At 44.3% G+C, this 19773-nt stretch overlaps 1 protein-coding gene across 1 annotated transcript; it reads left to right on the top strand.

Moving 5' to 3' along the window:
* The first annotated feature begins 1632 nt into the window (after window positions 1-1632).
* PKN3 (protein kinase N3) lies at window positions 1633-19520 on the top strand. Its single transcript, XM_074555992.1, has 22 exons — window positions 1633-1789; window positions 5106-5388; window positions 5928-6076; window positions 6881-7010; window positions 7116-7267; window positions 7641-7836; window positions 8117-8305; window positions 8538-8647; window positions 9128-9271; window positions 10251-10326; window positions 11750-11936; window positions 12622-12733; window positions 13525-13601; window positions 14315-14381; window positions 14950-15041; window positions 15401-15577; window positions 15665-15727; window positions 16269-16345; window positions 16849-16991; window positions 17247-17354; window positions 17921-18001; window positions 18674-19520. The coding sequence occupies exons 1-22, from the start codon at window positions 1766-1768 to the stop codon at window positions 18884-18886; spliced, it is 2850 nt and encodes a 949-aa protein (XP_074412093.1). The 5' UTR covers window positions 1633-1765; the 3' UTR covers window positions 18887-19520.
* Window positions 19521-19773: the final 253 nt, after the last annotated feature.

A 19773-nucleotide genomic window follows, 5' to 3' on the forward strand; every position in this document is an offset into this window, starting at 1 on the left:
TCATCCCCCGGGGCTGGAGGGGCACATCCTGCTCCCAGCTGTGACATTTACCTTCCCGCGGGACAGGGGCTGCCGAATGGGCAGGAACTGCTGGTCCCACGCACCGGGCCCCTCTCTCTGCAGGACTTGTGGGACACAGCTGAACCATGCCCGGGGCTGGGATATGGGGTAGCCAGGGATACTGCCTTGGGGTCACCCGGGAGCTCAGAACCAGCCCTTTCCCTCCAGGCTGGGGAACTCCAGCTCCCCAGCATCCCTGAACTGCCCCTACCCTTCCTCTGCCTCCCCTGGCGGGTCTGAGACCCGAAGGAAAGAGGGGGAATCTGCTCTAGGAACTCCGAGTGCGTGGTGGGCAAAGGACCCCGGCCCAGAGCCCCCCGAGCACGTCCCCAGTGACAGCCAAACACAGCCTTGATCGGCTGGAGGTGTGGAAACATCCCTGCTCCTCTGGAACTCAGTCTACACTTGCTAGTTTGATTTTCCCCTTTTCAGTATTTCCACTGAATGAACAGTCAAATTAAAATAATTGCTTAAACACTAAACAGCCTGGCCCATGCTCTAAATAGCATCAGGTTTCTGAAGGATTTATATTAATCAAATGCACTTGCTTTATTAACAACAGGGGCACATTCAAAAGCTTTGTATTCATTTAAGGCTTTATTAGTTCAAATCAGTTAAGCGAGGTTCAAATTTTTAATTTTATAATGAGTTCCTTTTATTAATTACTCAGTTGCAAATCACTTACAAAATGTTTAGGCTAGAAAAACTTCTAATTAAGTAAAAGGAACACACTTCTGTTTATTAGTATGTTTCTAAATTTGTATGTGGGAATGCTATCACCTCCAAATGCCTTCTGATTCACAGTTGTGCACGTCTCCATTATTGAAAAGCATATTAGTAAGATAGCAACGTTATGTAATACTGCTGAGGAGCGTCTTTAAACACCTGAAAACAACAAGTATATTTTTATTGTGTTTAAAGCACTGGGGTTGTGACACAGTCTGTTCTGTGTGGTGCTGTGGCACTACTGCAGCACGGTATTTTTTTCACTACGGTAGCCAGGGGATTGCTGCCAGCCTCGCCAATGCATGTGGGACGTTTTTCCACTCAAATATTCAGCAGAAACTGCGTGTGAAGTTCTGCAGGGGAAAACTTCCCCAGAGCCCAGCATCGCCCCGTCCCAGGGATGGATGCAGGATCCCGTCGCAAGCAGAGCTGCACTTCGCTGCTTCCCCTTCGAGCAAGCGCCGGTCACGAGCCCGTGTGGAGAACTGAAACTGGGAACCACCCGGTGGCCCCGGCACAAAGGGCCCGGTTGGGGCCACCGCGGGGCTTTCTGCTCCGGGCCTCCAGAGGGACGGAGCGGGGATCCGCCACCGTGCCTGCCGTCCCCTCCCTTCGGCACGGACCCGCAGCTCTGTGCCAGCGCGGGCACTGACCCCTCCAGCTCTCTCAGCCTCTCCTTCCCCGGCGGGCGAGGTCCGGTACCCCCGCGTCCGCGGCGTCCCCGCTCCTTCCCGCCGCCTCACCGGACCCCGACCGCGCGTTTCCCCCCGGGGCGGGCGGAGGCGGCGGCGCCTCCTCAGCTGGGGGCCGGAGCGGCGGCTGCCCCGGGGCCGTGTGGGGAAGGGCGGCTCCCGCTCCTCGTCCCGCTCTCGCTCCCGAGGGCTGCCCGCCGGCGGCTCCCCCGGGCCGCCCCCGCGAGAGGGCGCTGGCGGCGGCCCCGGGACCGCCGAGTTTGAAAAGTGCCGGTCCGGGCGGAGCAATGGCGGCAATGGCGACCCCGCAGGTGAGTGCTGAGGGCTCGGGGGTGGCAGCGGGCCGAGCAGCGCCTTGGGGGAAGGCGGTCCCCGCGCCTTTTGGTGTTCCCTGTGCCCTTTGGGGATCCCTGGACACTTTGGAGGTCCCTCCATCCTTGCCCCGCCGGGAAAGCACCGCACCCCGCTCCGCCCTTCGGAGGTCCCTCCATCCATGTCCCCGCCGGGAAAGCCCTGCGGCCTTCCGCCCTCTGGGCGTCCCTGTATCCTGTGGGAGTCCCTCCATCCATCCCCCGCCGGGATAATCCCGTGTAGCGCCCCGCCGGGAGCCCCCGCGGAGGCGGCTGTGCTGAGGGGCTTCACTCCGCTTCCCCTCCGCTCGCATGGCCGCGCCCCAGGGAGGTGGGAGAGGGGGTGGGAAGCTGATGGGATCCCCTAAAAATGTCCCTCTTCGCCTCAGGGAAATGGGGTTCGGGCCAGGTTGGTGCCTGCTGAGGGAATCTCTCGGCGTCGAGGTGTTGGGGGCGAGGCGGCTGGCGCGGGGCCGGCAGGGCAGCCAGGCTCCGGGCTGGGAAAACATTCGTGTCTGGAACAAGCTCCCCGGAGAGGGGAAGATGGTCTGCCCTCTTCCCTTGAGACGAAAGTTTCAAGCCTAATCTGGGAAAGAAAGGACAGAGAAACCGACACAAAGAGCGCTGGCTGCCAGGTTCTTCCCATCCCGGTGGCTCGCTGCTTTCAGCCCTTAGCCTTGGAGTTGGGAATGGTCCAGGCAGGACCACAAAGTGTCTTTTTCCTAAATTAGCCGTGACTTTATTTTGTAAGACATGAATGTAGCTGGTATGAGGCTCCCCAACGTGCGTCTCATCCCTACGGTATGAAGTTGCTGTGAAAGATGGGATTTAAGATGTCCTGGGAATGTTTGGGCTGCAGGGAGGATGGCAGCCTCGCCACTGGCTTATTAAATCAAACTATAAATCAATTTCTGTGTCAGTGGTGAAAGTGTAAAGGGCAGGACTGCTCTGGGCTTTGTGCAGGTGAAACTCATTTCCAAGCTGGGCATAATTGATGGGATGGGATCTCCCTGGCTGCAATCCAAAGGATTAAGTGTAACTCATACTGCTGAAATTTTTGCTAGTTAGAAAGCAGTCTGGACACTTGGGTATGACACGAGCCTGGCAGAAATTCTGGGTGAGCTCCAGCATCCCCACTACAAGTGCCAAAAGCAAGTCCATTTCAGCTACTTTGGGTATTTCTCTGCAAGCTGAAAATGTGTTTCAGGATTGTGTTGGAGACTGACCTTTCCAGCGAACCCAAGAACAGCTGCAGCACAGGCTGTGGCAGTGTCAGGACACCCCACCGAAATTCCTGAGCCAGAAGGCAAAATGGCTCAACCCAAATGCAAATTTGTCTTTCCCGTGCTTCCCAGAAGTGGAGTGTTTTATCTTCCTGGTGCAAACAATGCTCATGTTATGGCACCCTCTGATCTGCAGAGGGGAAGATGGGGAAGTGAAACGTTACATTCTAAATATAGAAATTTAGCCTGATGCATTAACTGATATTCAGATTAGTTTTTGGCAGAGACTGATGTAGGGAAAATTGACCTGAGAACTGCTGAGACTGTACCTGTTCTCTGAATCAATACCCAGAGCTTCATATTCAGCACCTTTTATTGGTATCACTGTTGTACCACTGCTCATCCTTTACTCTGAGTGGATCCAGGGGAGGAAATTCTTACACCCATTTGCATAATTTGGATAGAAGATGAATCTATGTGCTTTTATTCGTTATTTAAATAGGAATTGTAACCATCATACTCCTTTTAATAACTTGCTACAGACTGGATAAAGAGATTTTTGATTTTCCAACTTAGGGCTGGTAAAGGTTGCCTGTGACTCAGGAACTCCATGATTCAAATTCTTCCTCACAAAACTTTGGATGTCTTTCAAAGCTCTGGCTTAGTTCCTGGCTTTACTAATTGGGCGAGAACTTCCTGAAATCAGGATGTTGGTCTGAACCTTTTTGTTTTGCTACCAATCTGAACAACTCCTATTTTGGCCATTGCAGCCAAAGCTTGGATTCAGGCCAACTTTTCAAATGGATTTTTTCCCCTTCTTTCTTTGTGCTATTGGACTGAAATTGTAGCAAAAACTAATCAAGGATGTTTGGTTGAGTCTTTGATTAAGTAATTGTTTCTGGAGGAGGCTTTGGATGCACAGCACACTCTGGAAGTTTATTAATGTACATGAGTAACACAAAGCCAGCGTGGTTTGTTGTTGGAAATGTGGTCAGCCAGTGACAGAGTGTGAAAACAAGTCGGGATTCCTGAGCCCTGTCTTTGGGCACTGATGTGCTCTGTGATGTTAAGCCAGTTACTGTGGCAGTGCTTGACCACTTCTTTTGCATTTCAGCCATGGGTGTGAGTCATTAATGGGAGGTTATGAATGCATTCATTGCTTTGGATGCCTTAAAGCTGCTCTCCCTGTTGAAGAGAGAAGCACAAGCTCTTGGATGTGTTGTGGTGTTGGGTGGCACCCTTAGGGATGCTTTGCAGCTCCTGTGTGAGTCCAGTGTTTATTTGGGCAGTGAGATAAACTCTGCTCTGCCCAAACTGGGCATGTCCCGAGTCTGTGACAGAGCAGCTCTGTCATATCTCACTGGAACAAGTGGTGTTTGAAATGATGTAAAACAAAGCCCAGGACAAGAGTGAATGCCACTAATGCTACTCAAAATAATCAGTGTTTAACGTGGCCTTTGGAGAACAGAGATTGAGACATTAGGCTGCTCACCTTTTCAGACACAGCACACAGTCAAACTTATTCTTTTGCTTGTTCATTTGTAGAAACAGCTGTAGGGCTTGCGTTTTTCTTCTTCAGGGACAACAGCTGAGGGTTAACACATGCTTGTGGCATTCCTAGAAGCTCTAACAGATTAGCTGAGACGTGTCTTTGAGCAGTCAGCATCAAGGCATAATCAGAAAAAATCTGTGGCTAAAACATCAAACTGGTAAAAGGTAATGTTGATTGGAACAAGAGCAAATATTGGCTGAACTTTGATTCTTAAAGAATAAAGATGTGTGTAGACACTAAATAACAAGGGGACAAATAAAATGAAGGTTTTTCTCCATTATGATTTAAAATCAAATTAAAGCATCTTAAGATCAAAGTTGTGTTCTGTCCCCTGGCATTGAAATGTAGGTTTGTCTTCTTGAAAAATTGGTGAAAAGATTGACTTGAGAATTTCTGAAAGAAATGAAGGAGTGGAATCTAATGAAGGTATTGCTGCAGTGTCATAAAAATGGTTGGATTTGAACTCTCTGAAATCCTCTTGCTCGATGCTCTTGGGCTGCAGGGCAGCTCTCTCTTGCAGCTGGGCAATGATGTGAATTTAATGGATCCAAGCTTCCAGCAGAAGCTGGAGGGTGAGAAGGAGCTGCTCCGCCGGGCCATACAGAAGGAGCTGAAGATTAAAGAGGGAGCAGAAAACCTGCGCAAAGCCACGACTGACAGAAAGAACCTTGTCCACATCGAGCACGTGCTGAAATCTTCCAACAGAAAACTGGAGCAGCTGCACTGGGAACTTCAGGAGCTCAATGCAAGGATTTTGATACCAGACAAAGAGAAGAGTACAACAGGTAGTTCTTGGGTCGTGATTGACTGCAGCATTCTCTTGGAGTGCTTCAGTCTCTAGAGATATTGAATTGATAGAGTCTTCTATTGAGGGCTCATCAATATTGGGAACGTCTTGGTTTTTATCTGATGAAATTATCTTGGGTATAAAGAGTTCAGAATGGTGCTATAAAGGTGGAAGGGAGTATAGGGAGAAAACCAGCTGAGAGTGGTTGGCATGGGCAATATTCAGAAATAGGTTGTGGGTGGAATTGAAGGGATTTGAATAGGGTTTCTGGGCAGTTCAACATCCAAGTATTTCATAGGATAATGAGTATAAAATTGGAAGAGTGCTTGTTATGACAGGTTCATTGATAAATAAGGAAATATTTACAGATAGGAGCTTGAGCTTCATTTGAAAGTGTTTCCCAATCTGTTTTGTAGACAAGACCTTTTTGTACCTTATTTTATAGCCTAACTTTCCTTTGCAGAGTCACCCATCTGTAACCTGGTGAAATGAAATGAGACAAGATGACTAATGGTATTGATTGTGTTGTTTGTGCAGATGGATCTGTATCTCCAGATCCCTGTCTCTGGGAAAGAAACCCAGACCCCATGGCAAGGAAGGTTGAAGCTTTGAAAAAGCAGCTGCATGTTGAAATGAAAGTGAAACAGGGAGCTGAGAACATGATCCAAATGTATTCAGCATCCAAGGTAAGCAGGAATAAAGAGCCATTTGGGAGCATGGATTACTGGATCAAAATTTGTATTTTAAGTCTATACACAAATCTCTCTCTGATAATTGATCTGTGACAGAAATTAATTTGCAAAGATTGCTTGCCTGAATCCTAGCTGTGTACTTTGAGTCTCAGCATAATGACAGCACATAAGGGTGGTATGAGAGGTGCATTAAGTCACTGATGAGGAAAGGAAGCTAAGAAAGCATTGGTGTTGTAACTGAGTTAGTTGGTGTGATGTTTTGATATCAGTGAGTTGTTTAGGATAAAGCACAGCATGTGGTATCTCGTTATGTGAGGAAAATTTTCAGAGGTTTAGTGGATTCGTATTCATCTCGTTTTTTGAGTTTGGCATAATCGTATTTAAAAGTCAAAAGTTAATTTAAAACATTTCAAATCCAAGCTTATTATGAAGCTTAATTCAATAAGAGCAGCAGTGTAAGAGGGCTGTGATATTTTTATGTGTTCAAAACCTCTGCTCTGCTTACAGAACGCTGTAAGTGCAGTTAACCGGGGAACAAGGAGTCTCAGTGACTGCAGGATTTGGTATTAACTGGGCACGTCCTTGACCTGTCCTTTCCCTCTGCAAATGGAGATCGTGATCTCAGAGTCCTTGATCCCCAGTGGTGCCTCCTTTACATAACCACTTGTGTATTCCATTTCAGAGTCAGCTGTGACCCTTTGTGCAAGTACCACCTCACCCTCATATGCGAGCACATCATCATCATCACCCATTTTTAGTGATCATGGTTCTCTCTCTGCATCTGATTCCTTTTGGCAGGAGAGGAAGCTGTTGGCCACAGCTCAGCAGATGCTTCAGGACAGCAAGACAAAGATTGAAATAATCCGCATGCACATTGTGAAAGTATCTCAGTCAGCAGGAGGGATGGAAGATACAGTGGATCCAGCAGGTAACGTGCTTTAAGTGACTGATGCAACAGATGCAGACAGAGCCCTAAGATCCACAGTACTAGGTTGATTTTCACCCTTGCCATGTTTTACCTCCCAAATGCCAGTGAAGATGGGGACCACCATCAGTGCTTTGGAGCTGCGGATTGAGGAGCTGAGGCATCACCTGCGCATTGAAGCTGCTGTAGCAGAGGGGGCAAAAAATGTGCTGAAGATCCTGGGGGGCAGTCGGGTACAGGATCGCAAGTTTTTGGCTGAGGTAAGCAGACATTGCTCAGGCCTTCTTGAGAGGGTGGTTTCATGCCTCCACATCAGTGATTTAACATGAATGAGCAGAGTTAAACAAGTTACTAATTTAGGAATTTCCTGTCTCTCTGTCGAGACAGACTGGAATCACTTCCCCTTCGAGGGATAGCGTTCCTTGCTTTGGTGAAATTTCTCAGGAACATCAGAAGTGACACTGGTGGGAGTTCAAGCTCTGTGGGAAAATATTTTGTCTTTAATTTATCTGTATCCTGTATTAGCAAGATGTTGTCATGTTGGTTTTTTTTTTTTTAAGCTTACTCTAGTTCATAATACCTGGTCTACATGGAAAATTTCTGCCTGCTTTCTGTTCTCCTTCATGCTGGTAGGCTCAGGGTCGTTTGCAAGAGTCCTCTCAGAAGATTGATCTGCTGCGCTTCTCCCTGGAACGTCAGCTCAGTGAGCTTTCTCCTGATCACCCAAAAAGAGCCCTCATCAAACAGGAGCTGGTGAACACTTCCTCCCTGGGAGCCCGGCATGGCAGCATGCAGCCCACCTCAGTCATCAAACCTACAGCCCTTACAGGTAAAGGGATCCTGCAGCACAGGTTGTTGTGAGGAGGACAGAGAGAAAAACAAATTCTATTTTTTCTCATTGTTGTCATATGGACGTTGGATTTTCTAGTAGCTGGATTTCTGTCTTCTAGGTCAGGCAGAGCTTTCTGAGCATACAGATTTGCTCAGTTTAAACTATTAACCAAGAAATCATGAATCTGAGAAATTCTGGGACCTCTTTGAGGTCAGGCTGACTGGAATAACTTTATCTTTTACATAATAATATTCCTTATTCTCCTAAAATTCCTCAGGAACGCTGGAAGTGAGGCTGATGGGGTGTCAGGATCTATTGGAAAACGTTCCAGGACGTTCCCGAATGACAAGTTCCTCTCCCATCTGTGGCAGCCCCAGCGATTTGAGGTCCCTTTCCCGGACACGAGTTGGCCTGGGCATCCATGGCCGTGGTGTTGCAGGAAAATACCGGAATGAGGAGCCAAGCAGTGAGTACAGGGTTCCCTGTGGACCTGCTGGTGCCATATCAGAGCAAGGGGCTTCTCACTGGCCCAGCCTGGTACAAGTGTTGTTAAAAGAAACCCAATTGCTGCAAAACTAAGAGAGAAAATGAATTGCATTATGCCTGGTCCTCCTAGGACTCTCCTGGAAATTGGTTGGGATGTCCACCTTCAGCATGAGAGGTTAAACTTTATAATCCATGTTTCCTCCTTTGTCCAGATGAAGTCCTTGCTGTGCTCAAAGTGGACAATAAAGTGGTTGGCCAAACAAACTGGGGACCAGTTAATAACCAGGCATGGGACCAGAGCTTTGCCATTGAGCTGGACCGGGTAAGTCTGCCTCAGATTCATGTGGTGTTTATTTTTCCATTTAACCTTCCCTGATTTGTTTGTTTAGCTGTCACTCCACTTGGCTCTGTATTGCTGCTGTCCCCATGGCCTTTGATTTGCCAGTTAGCTTGGCCTTCCCCTGGAGGCAGAGCATCACTGCCAGAGATTCAGCTTGAGCAGCATCTGCTGCCCTTCTCTCCTTATCTGAGCAGTTTTATTTCATCTTATCAGCAAAGTGGCTCTTAGGGATTTCTAAATGGGGACTTCAAGAGGGTCTGTAGCTAAGAAGATCTAAAAACATCAAAAGCAGGGAACAGAAGCACTAAAGAAGTATTTTATGCATACTGATTTTTTTTAGTTTACTGATTTTATTTTATTTATTATTTTTTCACAAATACATGTGCCATTTCTAGAGCATGGAGCAGTATGTAATTATTCTGCTTTTTTTTTTTCTCCTCCACCATACACCCATCCCACCAGTCTCGTGAACTAGAAATTGCAATTTATTGGAGAGATTGGAGAGAGCTCTGTGCAGTGAAGTTTTTACGTTTGGATGATTTTCTTGACAATGAACGTCATGGGATGTGCCTCTCGCTGGAGCCCCAAGGAATGCTTTTTGCAGAGGTATAAATGTAAGCTTTGTTTCTTCCTCAGAGAATTCTGTCTCTTTAGGGTGTCTGCCCTGAAAGCAGTTGTTCAACCCAGAGTACAAGGAATGGAAGGGAGCAATAATCTAGAAGTGCAGAGTGATACCTGAAACTCTCTTGCATCAATAGCCTGTATAAGAATAAGGAACAACAGGATGGAATAGATGTGCACATCCATAGCCTGGAGTGACTCTTCAGCTGCTGCACTGTAACTCTGTGTGTGCTGTGAAATCCGCTCGTTTTTATTTGCTTTCATTATGAGTCATTGGTGGCACTTTAATTAAACATATGGCTTAATGGTCAGGATTGAATCACAGAGACTGTAGAATCAGAGATCCAGACTCCCTCTGGCTATGCTTATTTTATCATCTTTCTGAGCCTAATAATAGTTTGAAGTACCATCAATGTAGAGATAATCTCGATAATCCCTTAAAAGCCGCGGCATTTTCTCCTTTGTGTTGTGATGAAAGTTCCTGTAGTTATCATTCCAAAGTAGGATCTAAACCTCATGTACCAAAATTTGCCTTCTCTCCCTGCTGCCTTCTTTTTTGTGGTTGGTTTGTGGCATTTGGTTTTGGTTTTTTTTTTTGTTTTTACTTCTGTGCCATGAACTGCTGTGTTTGTTATCCTACAAATGGGTGTGTTCTTTATGCATGGCTTCATTTAACTTCATTTCATTCAAATTAGATAAAATTTTTGGGAAATATAAATTGGTCTTAATTCTGGGGGTTTTCTCAATTTCAGGTAGCAGATAATTCCAGTCTCTCAGCCCACAACTGAAGTAGCAGCTGATTAGAGGATGAATCTGGAATAACCAAGTTTGGTGTCTAGGAATGACTCGAAACTTACCAAACAGATAGAAATGGAGATTTTGATGAGAAAAAAGGCATCTGTGAAAATTTGGGTTTACAATTTAAATGGAGAATCCTGAAAAATCTCTTTTGCTTCTGTGACAGGTGATGTTCTGTAATCCTGTCATTGAGAGGAAGCCAAAACTGCAGCGACAGAAGCGCATTTTCCCCAAACAGAAAGGTGAGCTGCTGGAGAAGTGACTGTCCAGGGTGAGAGCAGGGGTTTGCACAAGCAGGCTCTGCTGTCCTACTCAATCTGAGAGATGTTAAAACTCTTTCTAATTACTGTGTATGTGAAAGTTTGTTGAGTCACATGAAGTGCAGGCAGTCTGGCTGCAGCTCCATGTGTAATGCAATATTGTCGTGGTGCTGCTATTCACAATTAACATTGCTAGGAGGATTTAATTGCTAGTTATTTAACAGATTACTTAGCTCTGGGGCCTCCAGCATAAGAAGGATGTGGGCCTCTTGCAGCAAGGAGGGCCACCAAGATGCTCAGAGGGCTGAAGCCTCTCTGCTCTGGACACAGGCTGAGAGAATTGGGGCTGTTCAGCTCAGGAAGGCTTTCAAGAGACCCTGGAGCCCCTCCCAGTGCCTTCAAGAGGCTCCAAGAAAGCTGGAGAGGGGCTTTGGACAAGGGTCTGGAGTGACAGGATAAAGGAAGAATGGCTTCCCACTGACAGGGCAGGATTAGATGGAATATTGGGAAGAAATTGTTCTTTGTGAGGGTGGTGAGGCACAGGTTGCCCAGAGAAACTGTGCCTGTGCCATCTGCCCAAGGCCAGGTTGGATGAGGCTTGGAGCAGCCTGGGATAGTGGAAGGTGTCCCTGCCCATGGCATGGGGTTTGGATCAGATGGTCATTGAGGTCCCTTCCAAGCCAAACCATCCCATGATTGTATGAGAAGACCCAGGACTCAAACTGCACTCATTTAACCAGCCATTCTGTTACTGATGAACAGATATTGGGAGGTTTTCTGGAAAACTCTGAATGACAGAACACTGTAGCATGAACAGGCTACTGACTATCAAGTCTCTAGAGCTGGCATCATAAAATGCTGAGCTGGCTCAGGTTTATGAGATTTATGGACTGGAATAGCTTGCATACTTTCTTATTTCTCTGCAAATTCTTTCTTGTGAAGCTGAATAAGGTGAAACTTTACATACTGAGCTTTTGTGGTAGTGGGGATAAATGAGATTTTATATTTATACTCTTCAGGAAGTAGTAAAAATAATGAAAATATCCTAAATATTTACTCTTTTTAACACATTTTCAGAATGTGTTAGCAGGCTGCATAATTAAAATGTAGTGTTGAAAGAGAAGAAAACCTGACTTGAAGTAAAATCAATTAATGTTCTATTCATTTTCAACTTGAAGATTGTTATGATATTATATGGAGCTGAACTTAGCTGAAATAGCAGATCTGTTTCATCATCATCATCATCATTAATCTTTATTCCCTGAAGAAAAGCCCATTCTCCCAAGGGTGAGCTGCTCTTTTGGGGTAACCCCCAGGTGTTTAGTTGAAAACTAGAGTTTAACACTATGTGAGAGTGTAATTTATGTGTTGTAATCTTACTGATGTTTGACTCTGGCTCCTCCAGGGAAGGAATTTCTCCGAGCTCCTCAGATGAACATGAATGTTGCAGCTTGGGGTCGCCTGATGATGAGTTTGCTCCCTCCCTGTAGTTCCATCAGCACTCTGAGTCCCCCACTTCATGATCCCAATCACACAGACTTTCCTCCAGTTTCCCCACAAAGCCATGGGGATTCAGGGTCCAAATTGAGTGGGTAAGTGATGTCCTGAGTGTTGGAATGGGTGTAGGGTAGATCTTAAAATTCTGTTGCACTTTACCAAGGTGGAGGAAGACACTCAGTTTTTCTAGAAAAAAAAAGATGTACAGTTTCTGTGTTCTAAAGGAAAGAAAATTCCATTCATTAAATGGCTTCACCAGTACAGTAACTGAGCTATGCAAGGTCACCATGTGATTGTTGTGATAAAAAATGCACTCTGCTTTCATGAGTAATGTTGCACTCAGAAGGGATATAGCTGAGATTTTGAATGTGCTATAGAAGAAAATTTCCCCTAAAATATATTTTTTTAATTGAATCAATTATTCTCTAAAGAGATTATTCCCACTGATGCACAGGACCTAGGAAAGAAAAAAAAAACATTACTCAGTTACTGTGTTACTATTAAAATCAAGATTTCTTTAAAGACTTATTTCTACATACCTGTGTTTCATTAATTTTATAGCATCAGAGAGCCAGTGTAGAATGTGAGTCTAACCAACTTCTAATTAATTTAGGAGAGAATATTTCTTGTTGGTACCTCACAGACTAACAGTGTGAGCCAGGGAGTCCTGTTGTGCAGTGATTTGGACTGAACTGACACAGCTGAGGCGATGCAAAGGTGTCTGTGTGCAATGCTCTGCCCTAAGGCAAAATCTCCTTCAATTCTGTCTCACAAATGCAGTGATTTCCCTGTGGCCAAGCTTGCATTTGCTGATGAAGCACCACCCAAGCCTCCACGGCTTTTTCTGATGGCCAACTCCAAGGAATCAGCTCCATCCCCTGCAGATTCTCCGGTAACCATCTGGGCTAATTGGGAATGTTGTCTTTGCTGGTCGCTGTTCTTTCAAACCCTGTTCTTCTCATTTATTACTGAAGAAATTTGCTGTACTTTAGGCAGGTGCCTCATTAGCTGGCTGATCTCCAGGAATTCAGAATCCAGGGAACCATTTTGGCATGGAGTCTTCAAAAAGAGTTGCACAGGTTTTTTTCTCCCTCTTTTAGAAAATGATAACTTGCTTTTCTTGGAGAAGCAAAATAGGAGGTAGGTCAGCATTGGGAGTTCAGGGCAAGAGTACAGAACAGACTGCACAGAGAAAGCAGGGAAGGAGGGTCAGCAGGCTTTCAGAAGCAAATGAGGTTCTTTGTCATTAAAGAAACTGGGCAAAACCAAGAGCAGCTCTACTTTTCTGTCAGAAATGAGCAGGAAATTTCTTTGAGCAGTAAAATGACCTGTTCTGCCACCTGTTTGTACCCTTTCTCATTTGGCTTTTGTGATAGAGGAAACTGCATTCTTTGATCATTGTGACCCTTGACATCTAGGAAGTAAATGTTCTATCCTAGACTTTTAAAAGTTTGGGTTTTTTTTAAAGATTTGACCCTATAAAATTATTGTACATGGGGATAGTTTTGTGTGCTCATAGATATTTTTATGCTACTTACATCCAAGCAGAGGCAATGACCATCTGCAAGAACATGTTTGTGGTCATGCTGGATCCAGACAGAGGAGAAAAGTTGGATGTGGGTGTTCAGGTTAGACTTGGTGATTTCAGAGCATGACCCACTGTATTTTTCTTTCTCCTCCTAGTGCCTGAAGAGGCTGCATGTTGAGGAGAAGCCTTGCAGCTCTCCTGTAACAGGATTTCCAATGCCAGCGTCTCCAAGGTAACTGTGGATAGCATGGGTTGTCTCAGGTCACAGATTAAAGAGTCACTGGGCTCAAAGTTTTGAGCATGAAGTCTAAAACTCTGCTCAACGTGTGCTTTGGTTTCTCAGCAAGAAATTTTTAATGCTGAGTGTGGACAATACAATGAAAAATCTGCTCTGAACTTCACTTGTCTAAATGTCTGCTGTGTCTTATCTGTTCATTAAGCCAAATACTGAGTCTGTCTTCTACTAAATCACCTCTTACACTGTGTGCTGCAGTGTAAGTGTAGTATATTTAGATGTGTCTGTGTGCTAAGTAATACATTCCAGAACTACTTTTGGCATCCCTCACACTCTTCTATTTCTATTGATTTGCAGAACATTGTCTCTTATTATGATGGGAGACATAAAACAGGAAGTTGATTATAGTCTGTGGCACTTACACAGACACATTTTGTTTAAAACAGGGATACACAGCAGTAAATATACCCAGACAAGTAAAAAACCAATTTACTATTGTTGAAAAAAGACAATCTCTTTACATCAGGGTTACCTTCTTCTTTCTTAAGTGGCAGAACAGCAGCACAAGCTTTAGTTGTCAGGATTAGGTGATGGGTGGTTGGCACAGTTGTTTGCTTTCCTTTTTGCTATACAGAGCTTCTTAACACAAACACACTCTGATATCTGCTCATGCATCTCTTGGGTATTATCTCTTCTCTGTTTTTGTGCAGGAAAAGGACAGTTCAGCTGGAGGATTTTCACTGCATTGCCATGTTGGGCCGTGGCCACTTTGGGAAGGTAGTGGAGAAGTCCCCTGTGGAGGAGGGCAGTGGTTGTGACAGTGGGGCTCTGCCTGGGGGTCTGAATAGAAGCATTGCAGGACAGGAGAGATCTGTTAGTGCAGATATGGAGCAGCAAACCCAGCCCAGCCACAATAACAGCTGGTAACTGTTGTTAACAGTCAAAATTCTTGAGGATTTGTGACTTCAAAGTCTGGAGAAAGGTTTTGTCCTTCTGTCTTGAGAGTGCTAAATCAAGGCACACCGTTACCATTTCTTTCATGAGGATCACTAGTGGAAGAGCTCCATTCCCAGAACTTTGCATGGCTCCCTCTGTGAGAGCTCTGAGGTGCTCCTGAAGCACTGGGCCAGCTGTGATAGTGCTGTCTGGGAGAAGGACATCATTTACACTGACATCCTTCTGGACTGCTGCAAAACAGAAGTGCTGTGTTTTTCGAGTTCCTTGAGTTTGGTTTTGAGGATGACTGTCTGGACTGGATGGAAATAGTTAGCATCAATTTGAATTAAAGTAATCTGGTAAGGAAATACAAAATTGCTTAAAGTACAGCTTTTCTGTTGTCTTTCAGGTACTGCTAGCCCAATACAAGGCAACTGGGAAGCTGTATGCCATCAAAGCCTTGAAGAAAAAAGACATTATTAGGAGAGATGAAATTGATAGGTGAGCTTTGTTTAGAGATGGTGCTATTGCCAGAGGGTACATTGCCACAACTGTAATCAAATGTTAAAGGTATGGTACTGGCTGTGGTACTCTCAAGGTTAAATGTGACCTTAAGACTTGGATAACTAAAATCAGAAATAAGGAAACTTAGAATGGTGTCTGACTTTTGTAAGAATGACACCTAAAGAACACTCTAAAACTCAAGGTTTGGAAATATACAAGATAAATATTATATTACCCCTCACTTTTTATTTTTCTAACTTCTGATGTAAAGATTTTCTTCGTCCTCTCTTTCTCAAAGCAGGCTTTCCTGCTCAGTCTGTTTAGCACTGACGTTTTCATTCTTTGAATCCTGGCAGCTTGAACTGTGAGAAGCGAATATTTGAGGTGGTCAATTCTTCTGATCATCCGTTCCTTGTGAACATGTTTGCCTGTTTCCAGACCCCTCACCACGCCTGTTTTGTGATGGAATACACTCCAGGTGGGGATCTCATGATGCGCATACACGAAGATGTCTTTGCAGAGCATATGGCACAGTGAGTTAGAATTGCTGTTGTCTCCAGGCATTATAAATTTTTAACTTGAATCTCATATATTGCCTGATAACTATTTCTGTCTTTTAGGTTTTATACAGCCTGTGTAGTCTTGGGGCTGCAGTTCTTGCATGAGAAGAAAATTGTTTATAGGTAATGCAGCAGAGACTCAAGACAGTTCAGCAACTTGAAGGTTGATTTTTCCTGTAGCTGTGTCTGGAGCTCACTTTCTTGCTGGGGTTTCTAATCTTTCTGCCTGTCTTTATTTTCCCTGTCACTATCAGCATGTTCATCGTGCTCACAGTAGAGAAAGTCACCTAGAAGCTATTCATCTGGCATGCTGCAGGTGATTAATCCTCTGTGACATGTCAATGCATTCTGGGGGGCACCTGTAAGTCACTGCTTTCTTTTCACTGGAAAAAGTCATTTGTCTTGTTGTTGTGGGAGCTCTTTTCCAGATGAATAATCCCCACCCAGCTCCATGCTGCTTTTTGAGCCTTTAGTTTAGGGGAAAATATAAATAAATTAATGGCAATCTTCCAAATAATGCATGATTAAACCAAATGTAGACTTTACTCAATCTAGATTTTATTCTCTTTGTTAACATCTACCTTCTGCCTCTTGCAAAAAAGCCATGTTGGGTGACAATCCTCAGTTTTCATCCACTGTTTTCTTTCATCTCCTTTGCTTGCAGGGACCTGAAATTGGATAATCTCCTTTTAGATGCTGAAGGATTTGTGAAGATTGCAGATTTTGGACTGTGTAAGGAAGGTGAGCAACTGGAGAAGCTTAAATTGAACCGTCAGGATCAGTTTAGGATCTGGGGTTTAGTAGGTGTTTGTGTGTAACTTGTATTAATCCCCATTTAAAAAATTGACATCAAAAAAGCCAAACAACAAAAAACTCCTCACCTCTCTGGCCATGATGAATTTGGGAAGAGCACCTTGTTGTGTAATCTTCAGGAGACTTATGAAAGCATTTAAAATGTGCTTGTTTGATCAAAGGAGCCAGAATATAGGATCATATAAAACATTAAGATGAGTAAATGAGCAATGAAACATGCAGGAAGTTTCCTTGGGTTTGCTCTTTATTTAAGCATTGTCTGTATATTTGTTATTTGGAGTGGTTGAGGGCCTCAGGTTTTACACTTCTCACTGGCAATTCCCCATGCCCAGGTAACAACGTAAGGAGACAAACTACAGCTTTCAGGAGGTGAGGCTGCATCACATCCATTCAGTTGTGCTGGATTTTACCAAAGTGTCCTTTTCCTCCAGGAATAGGTTTTGGAGACCGGACCAACACCTTCTGTGGCACCCCTGAGTTCCTGGCCCCAGAGGTGCTGACAGACATCTCGTACACGCGGGCAGTGGACTGGTGGGGCCTGGGTGTGCTCATTTATGAGATGCTTGTTGGTGAGGTAAGGCCAGCTTCCCTCAGGGCATCTCACTAACCAGGCCTGGGGACCTGAGCACCCCAGGTAAAATATTGCTAAATGGAGCCAACTATTTATTATTATTATTATTTATTAGTACCTCAGTTAACGTTTTTCTCATTCATAGTGCTTGCCATACAGTAATTAATTAATCCATACATATCCCTGCTAGTCTCGTGCTTATTTAATAGTGAGGAATGGGTGCTATGTGGATTGAATAATAGAATGTCCCAATTGCAGTCACCATTCCCTGGAGATGATGAGGAGGAAGTCTTTGACAGCATTGTCAATGATGAAGTTCGGTATCCACGATTCCTTTCAACTGAAGCACTTGCCATAATCCGTAAGGTAAAGGGCTGCTGGGTCTCTGGGAGCCTGAGGAATTTGCATTTACTGTGTAAGTGGATCCAGAGGGACTTGATTAGGACTGTACAGCATTTGTGTGTGTAACGTAGAGCTGCCTATATAGGCTAAGGAAATATTTAAAATTTGCACATATTTCCCCTCCCTTCTCTTTACGTAAATGCAGTTCTTCTGTGTAAGGATGACTAAGCAGGCTGCTTACTGTTCCTGCTAAGTCTGGCACAGAGAAGTGTTGATTCAAGGGCAAGAATGTCAGAGCCATTCAGTGGAGATGACTGGATTCAGTTTTTAAGTGTGACCCCATAGTCACAGGTGCACAATTAAGCTGAGATGCTCCATGCAGTTTATGGCAGGTATCTTATTGCTGTTGGCAAATTGTTTACAAGAAACTAGGTCTGAGTTATTCCTGGCAGATGATGACCTTGGTGCAAAGTGAGAATGAGGAAACACCGAGGGATCAGTCCACCTATTTGCTTTTGTTTTTCTCTCTGGAACATTATTTCTGTTCATTCTGGTTCCCATTGTTTAAATTTGAACTGATATCTCTGCAGCTGCTTCGGAAATGTCCAGAGCGTAGACTGGGAGCCGGGGAAAAAGATGCAGAAGAGATTAAAATTCAGCCCTTTTTTAAGGTAGGAACTTGGTTTAAACCTCTCCCTTGTTTCTTGTGTTTGAGCAGAGAGTGATTTGCTCTCTGTTGGTATTGAGGCTTATTTCCCTTTGTTATCAGGGAGATCTTAGTGATAGTTTCTGTTGCACCTCATTGTTTCATTCAGGAATATGTGTTTCAAGTCTTGCTTGAAATGACATCCCCCAAGTCTGTTTTCTGGGATCTTTATGCTTTCAGAGTCAGTTTATTTCTGATTGTGCTGCTTCTATGTACAAATATACTTAACTTTAGAGACATGAACAAATATTCCTTTTAAAATTAAACTGCAGCAACAAAGATGTTATCTAGTGATCACAGTGATTGTCAGTCAGTCTATTTGATCACCTGCATTTGCAGGATACACATTACTCTTAAAAGAAATGGAGGTTAAATTGCTTTGTGTCAGGGGTATGTGTTTGTTCCAGGCAAAGGTGTTGCCATCATTCCTCATTATTACTCATCTGTCCAAAAGTTTTTAGCCTTATAACCCTTACCTGGCTCTGTACTGGAGCAAGAAAAGAACTTGGATGTCACCAGAAATTGCTGGGATCCACAGATCCACCTGGCCACGGCTGAGCTGTAGTTTTGTCCTTCCTAAATACTGTTGTAGCTGTGAAATACACTGCAGGGAATCTCTGCCTTCCTTTTCCTACAGGGAATTGATTGGAATGCCTTGTTTGCCAGGAGGCTGAAGCCCCCCTTTGTGCCCACACTGAGAGATCCAACAGACATCAGCAACTTTGATGAAGAGTTCACCTCCCAAAAGCCAATCCTTACTCCTCCTGAGGAGGTTTCTGTCCTAACCAGGAAGGAGCAGACTGTCTTCAAGGACTTTGACTTTGTTTCCAGACATCTTTTAGATGTGTGATTCCTGGGCTACAGAAACATGAAGAGATTGTTACCACCTTGAGAGAGCATAGAGAAGACTTTGCAGGGCCAGTGGAAAAGCCAGCAGGGTTTGTAGTACAGGGAGTGCTGATGGCCCCAGCATGAGGTGCCCTGCAAGCTGAATGTGGCTTTCCAGCCTCATATGTAGGAAGGATGTCAATTACCTTTAAGGAATAATGAACATTTTTGAACGTAGATGAAATTTGGAATTTAAGCTGGACTTGAAATCAAATCATCTCTGCAACCCAGGTTACTCTTTGCAAAAAGCCTAAGTAAGTAGTGTGATTTTTAAAGTTGTAGCATAGCAGGGGAGTGGCCACTTCTCAGTGATTTTCTAGAGATGCAGCATTTCCTCCTGGTAATGATTGTATGCCATTTCCCACTCATAAAAATGTGTATGCCAGCCAAGGAATGGATTTTAACACTACCAAGACAATGATGTTTGATAATGATCCAAGTGATTTATTGGAAGGAAGATGAATCTTTCTATTTAAGGATGCCAACTCTTAACTATTGTTTATAATGATATCAAACTCCACAGCTTTGCACATGTTGTTTTTTTTCTTTTTTGAAAATAAAGATACCTTTCTATATAATAAATACTCAGCTTTTCATCTCCTTTGTGTTAGCTGAATGTTTCAGATCAGGACTAACTAAAATGCTCAAAAGTCAGGACTTTTGTTTTCTCCATAAATGCCAGGAGTAATATTTTCTTTCTTCCTTCTCACTCAGGTTATCTGTACATGTTGCATGGTGTCATCAGCTGAGAGATACCAATGGTGCAGTCAGTTTATGTCTCCACAGATTTTATCAGTGTGTACATCCTGTATCATTTCTGGGGACAGCTAAGTAATGACAGTCAGTACT

The sequence above is a fragment of the Zonotrichia albicollis genome, chromosome 21 (genome assembly GCF_047830755.1).
Source record: "Zonotrichia albicollis isolate bZonAlb1 chromosome 21, bZonAlb1.hap1, whole genome shotgun sequence".
Classification (NCBI taxonomy): domain Eukaryota; kingdom Metazoa; phylum Chordata; class Aves; order Passeriformes; family Passerellidae; genus Zonotrichia; species Zonotrichia albicollis.

Bases quoted from the DNA above. Each gene is read 5' to 3' on its own strand.
- PKN3 (XM_074555992.1), top strand. From the start codon at position 1,766: ATGGCGGCAATGGCGACCCCGCAG. The intron at 12,734-13,524 runs GTAACCATCTGG...TTCTCCTCCTAG, and splicing joins CATCCCCTGCAGATTCTCCG to TGCCTGAAGAGGCTGCATGT. The intron at 16,346-16,848 runs GTGAGCAACTGG...CTTTTCCTCCAG, and splicing joins TTTTGGACTGTGTAAGGAAG to GAATAGGTTTTGGAGACCGG.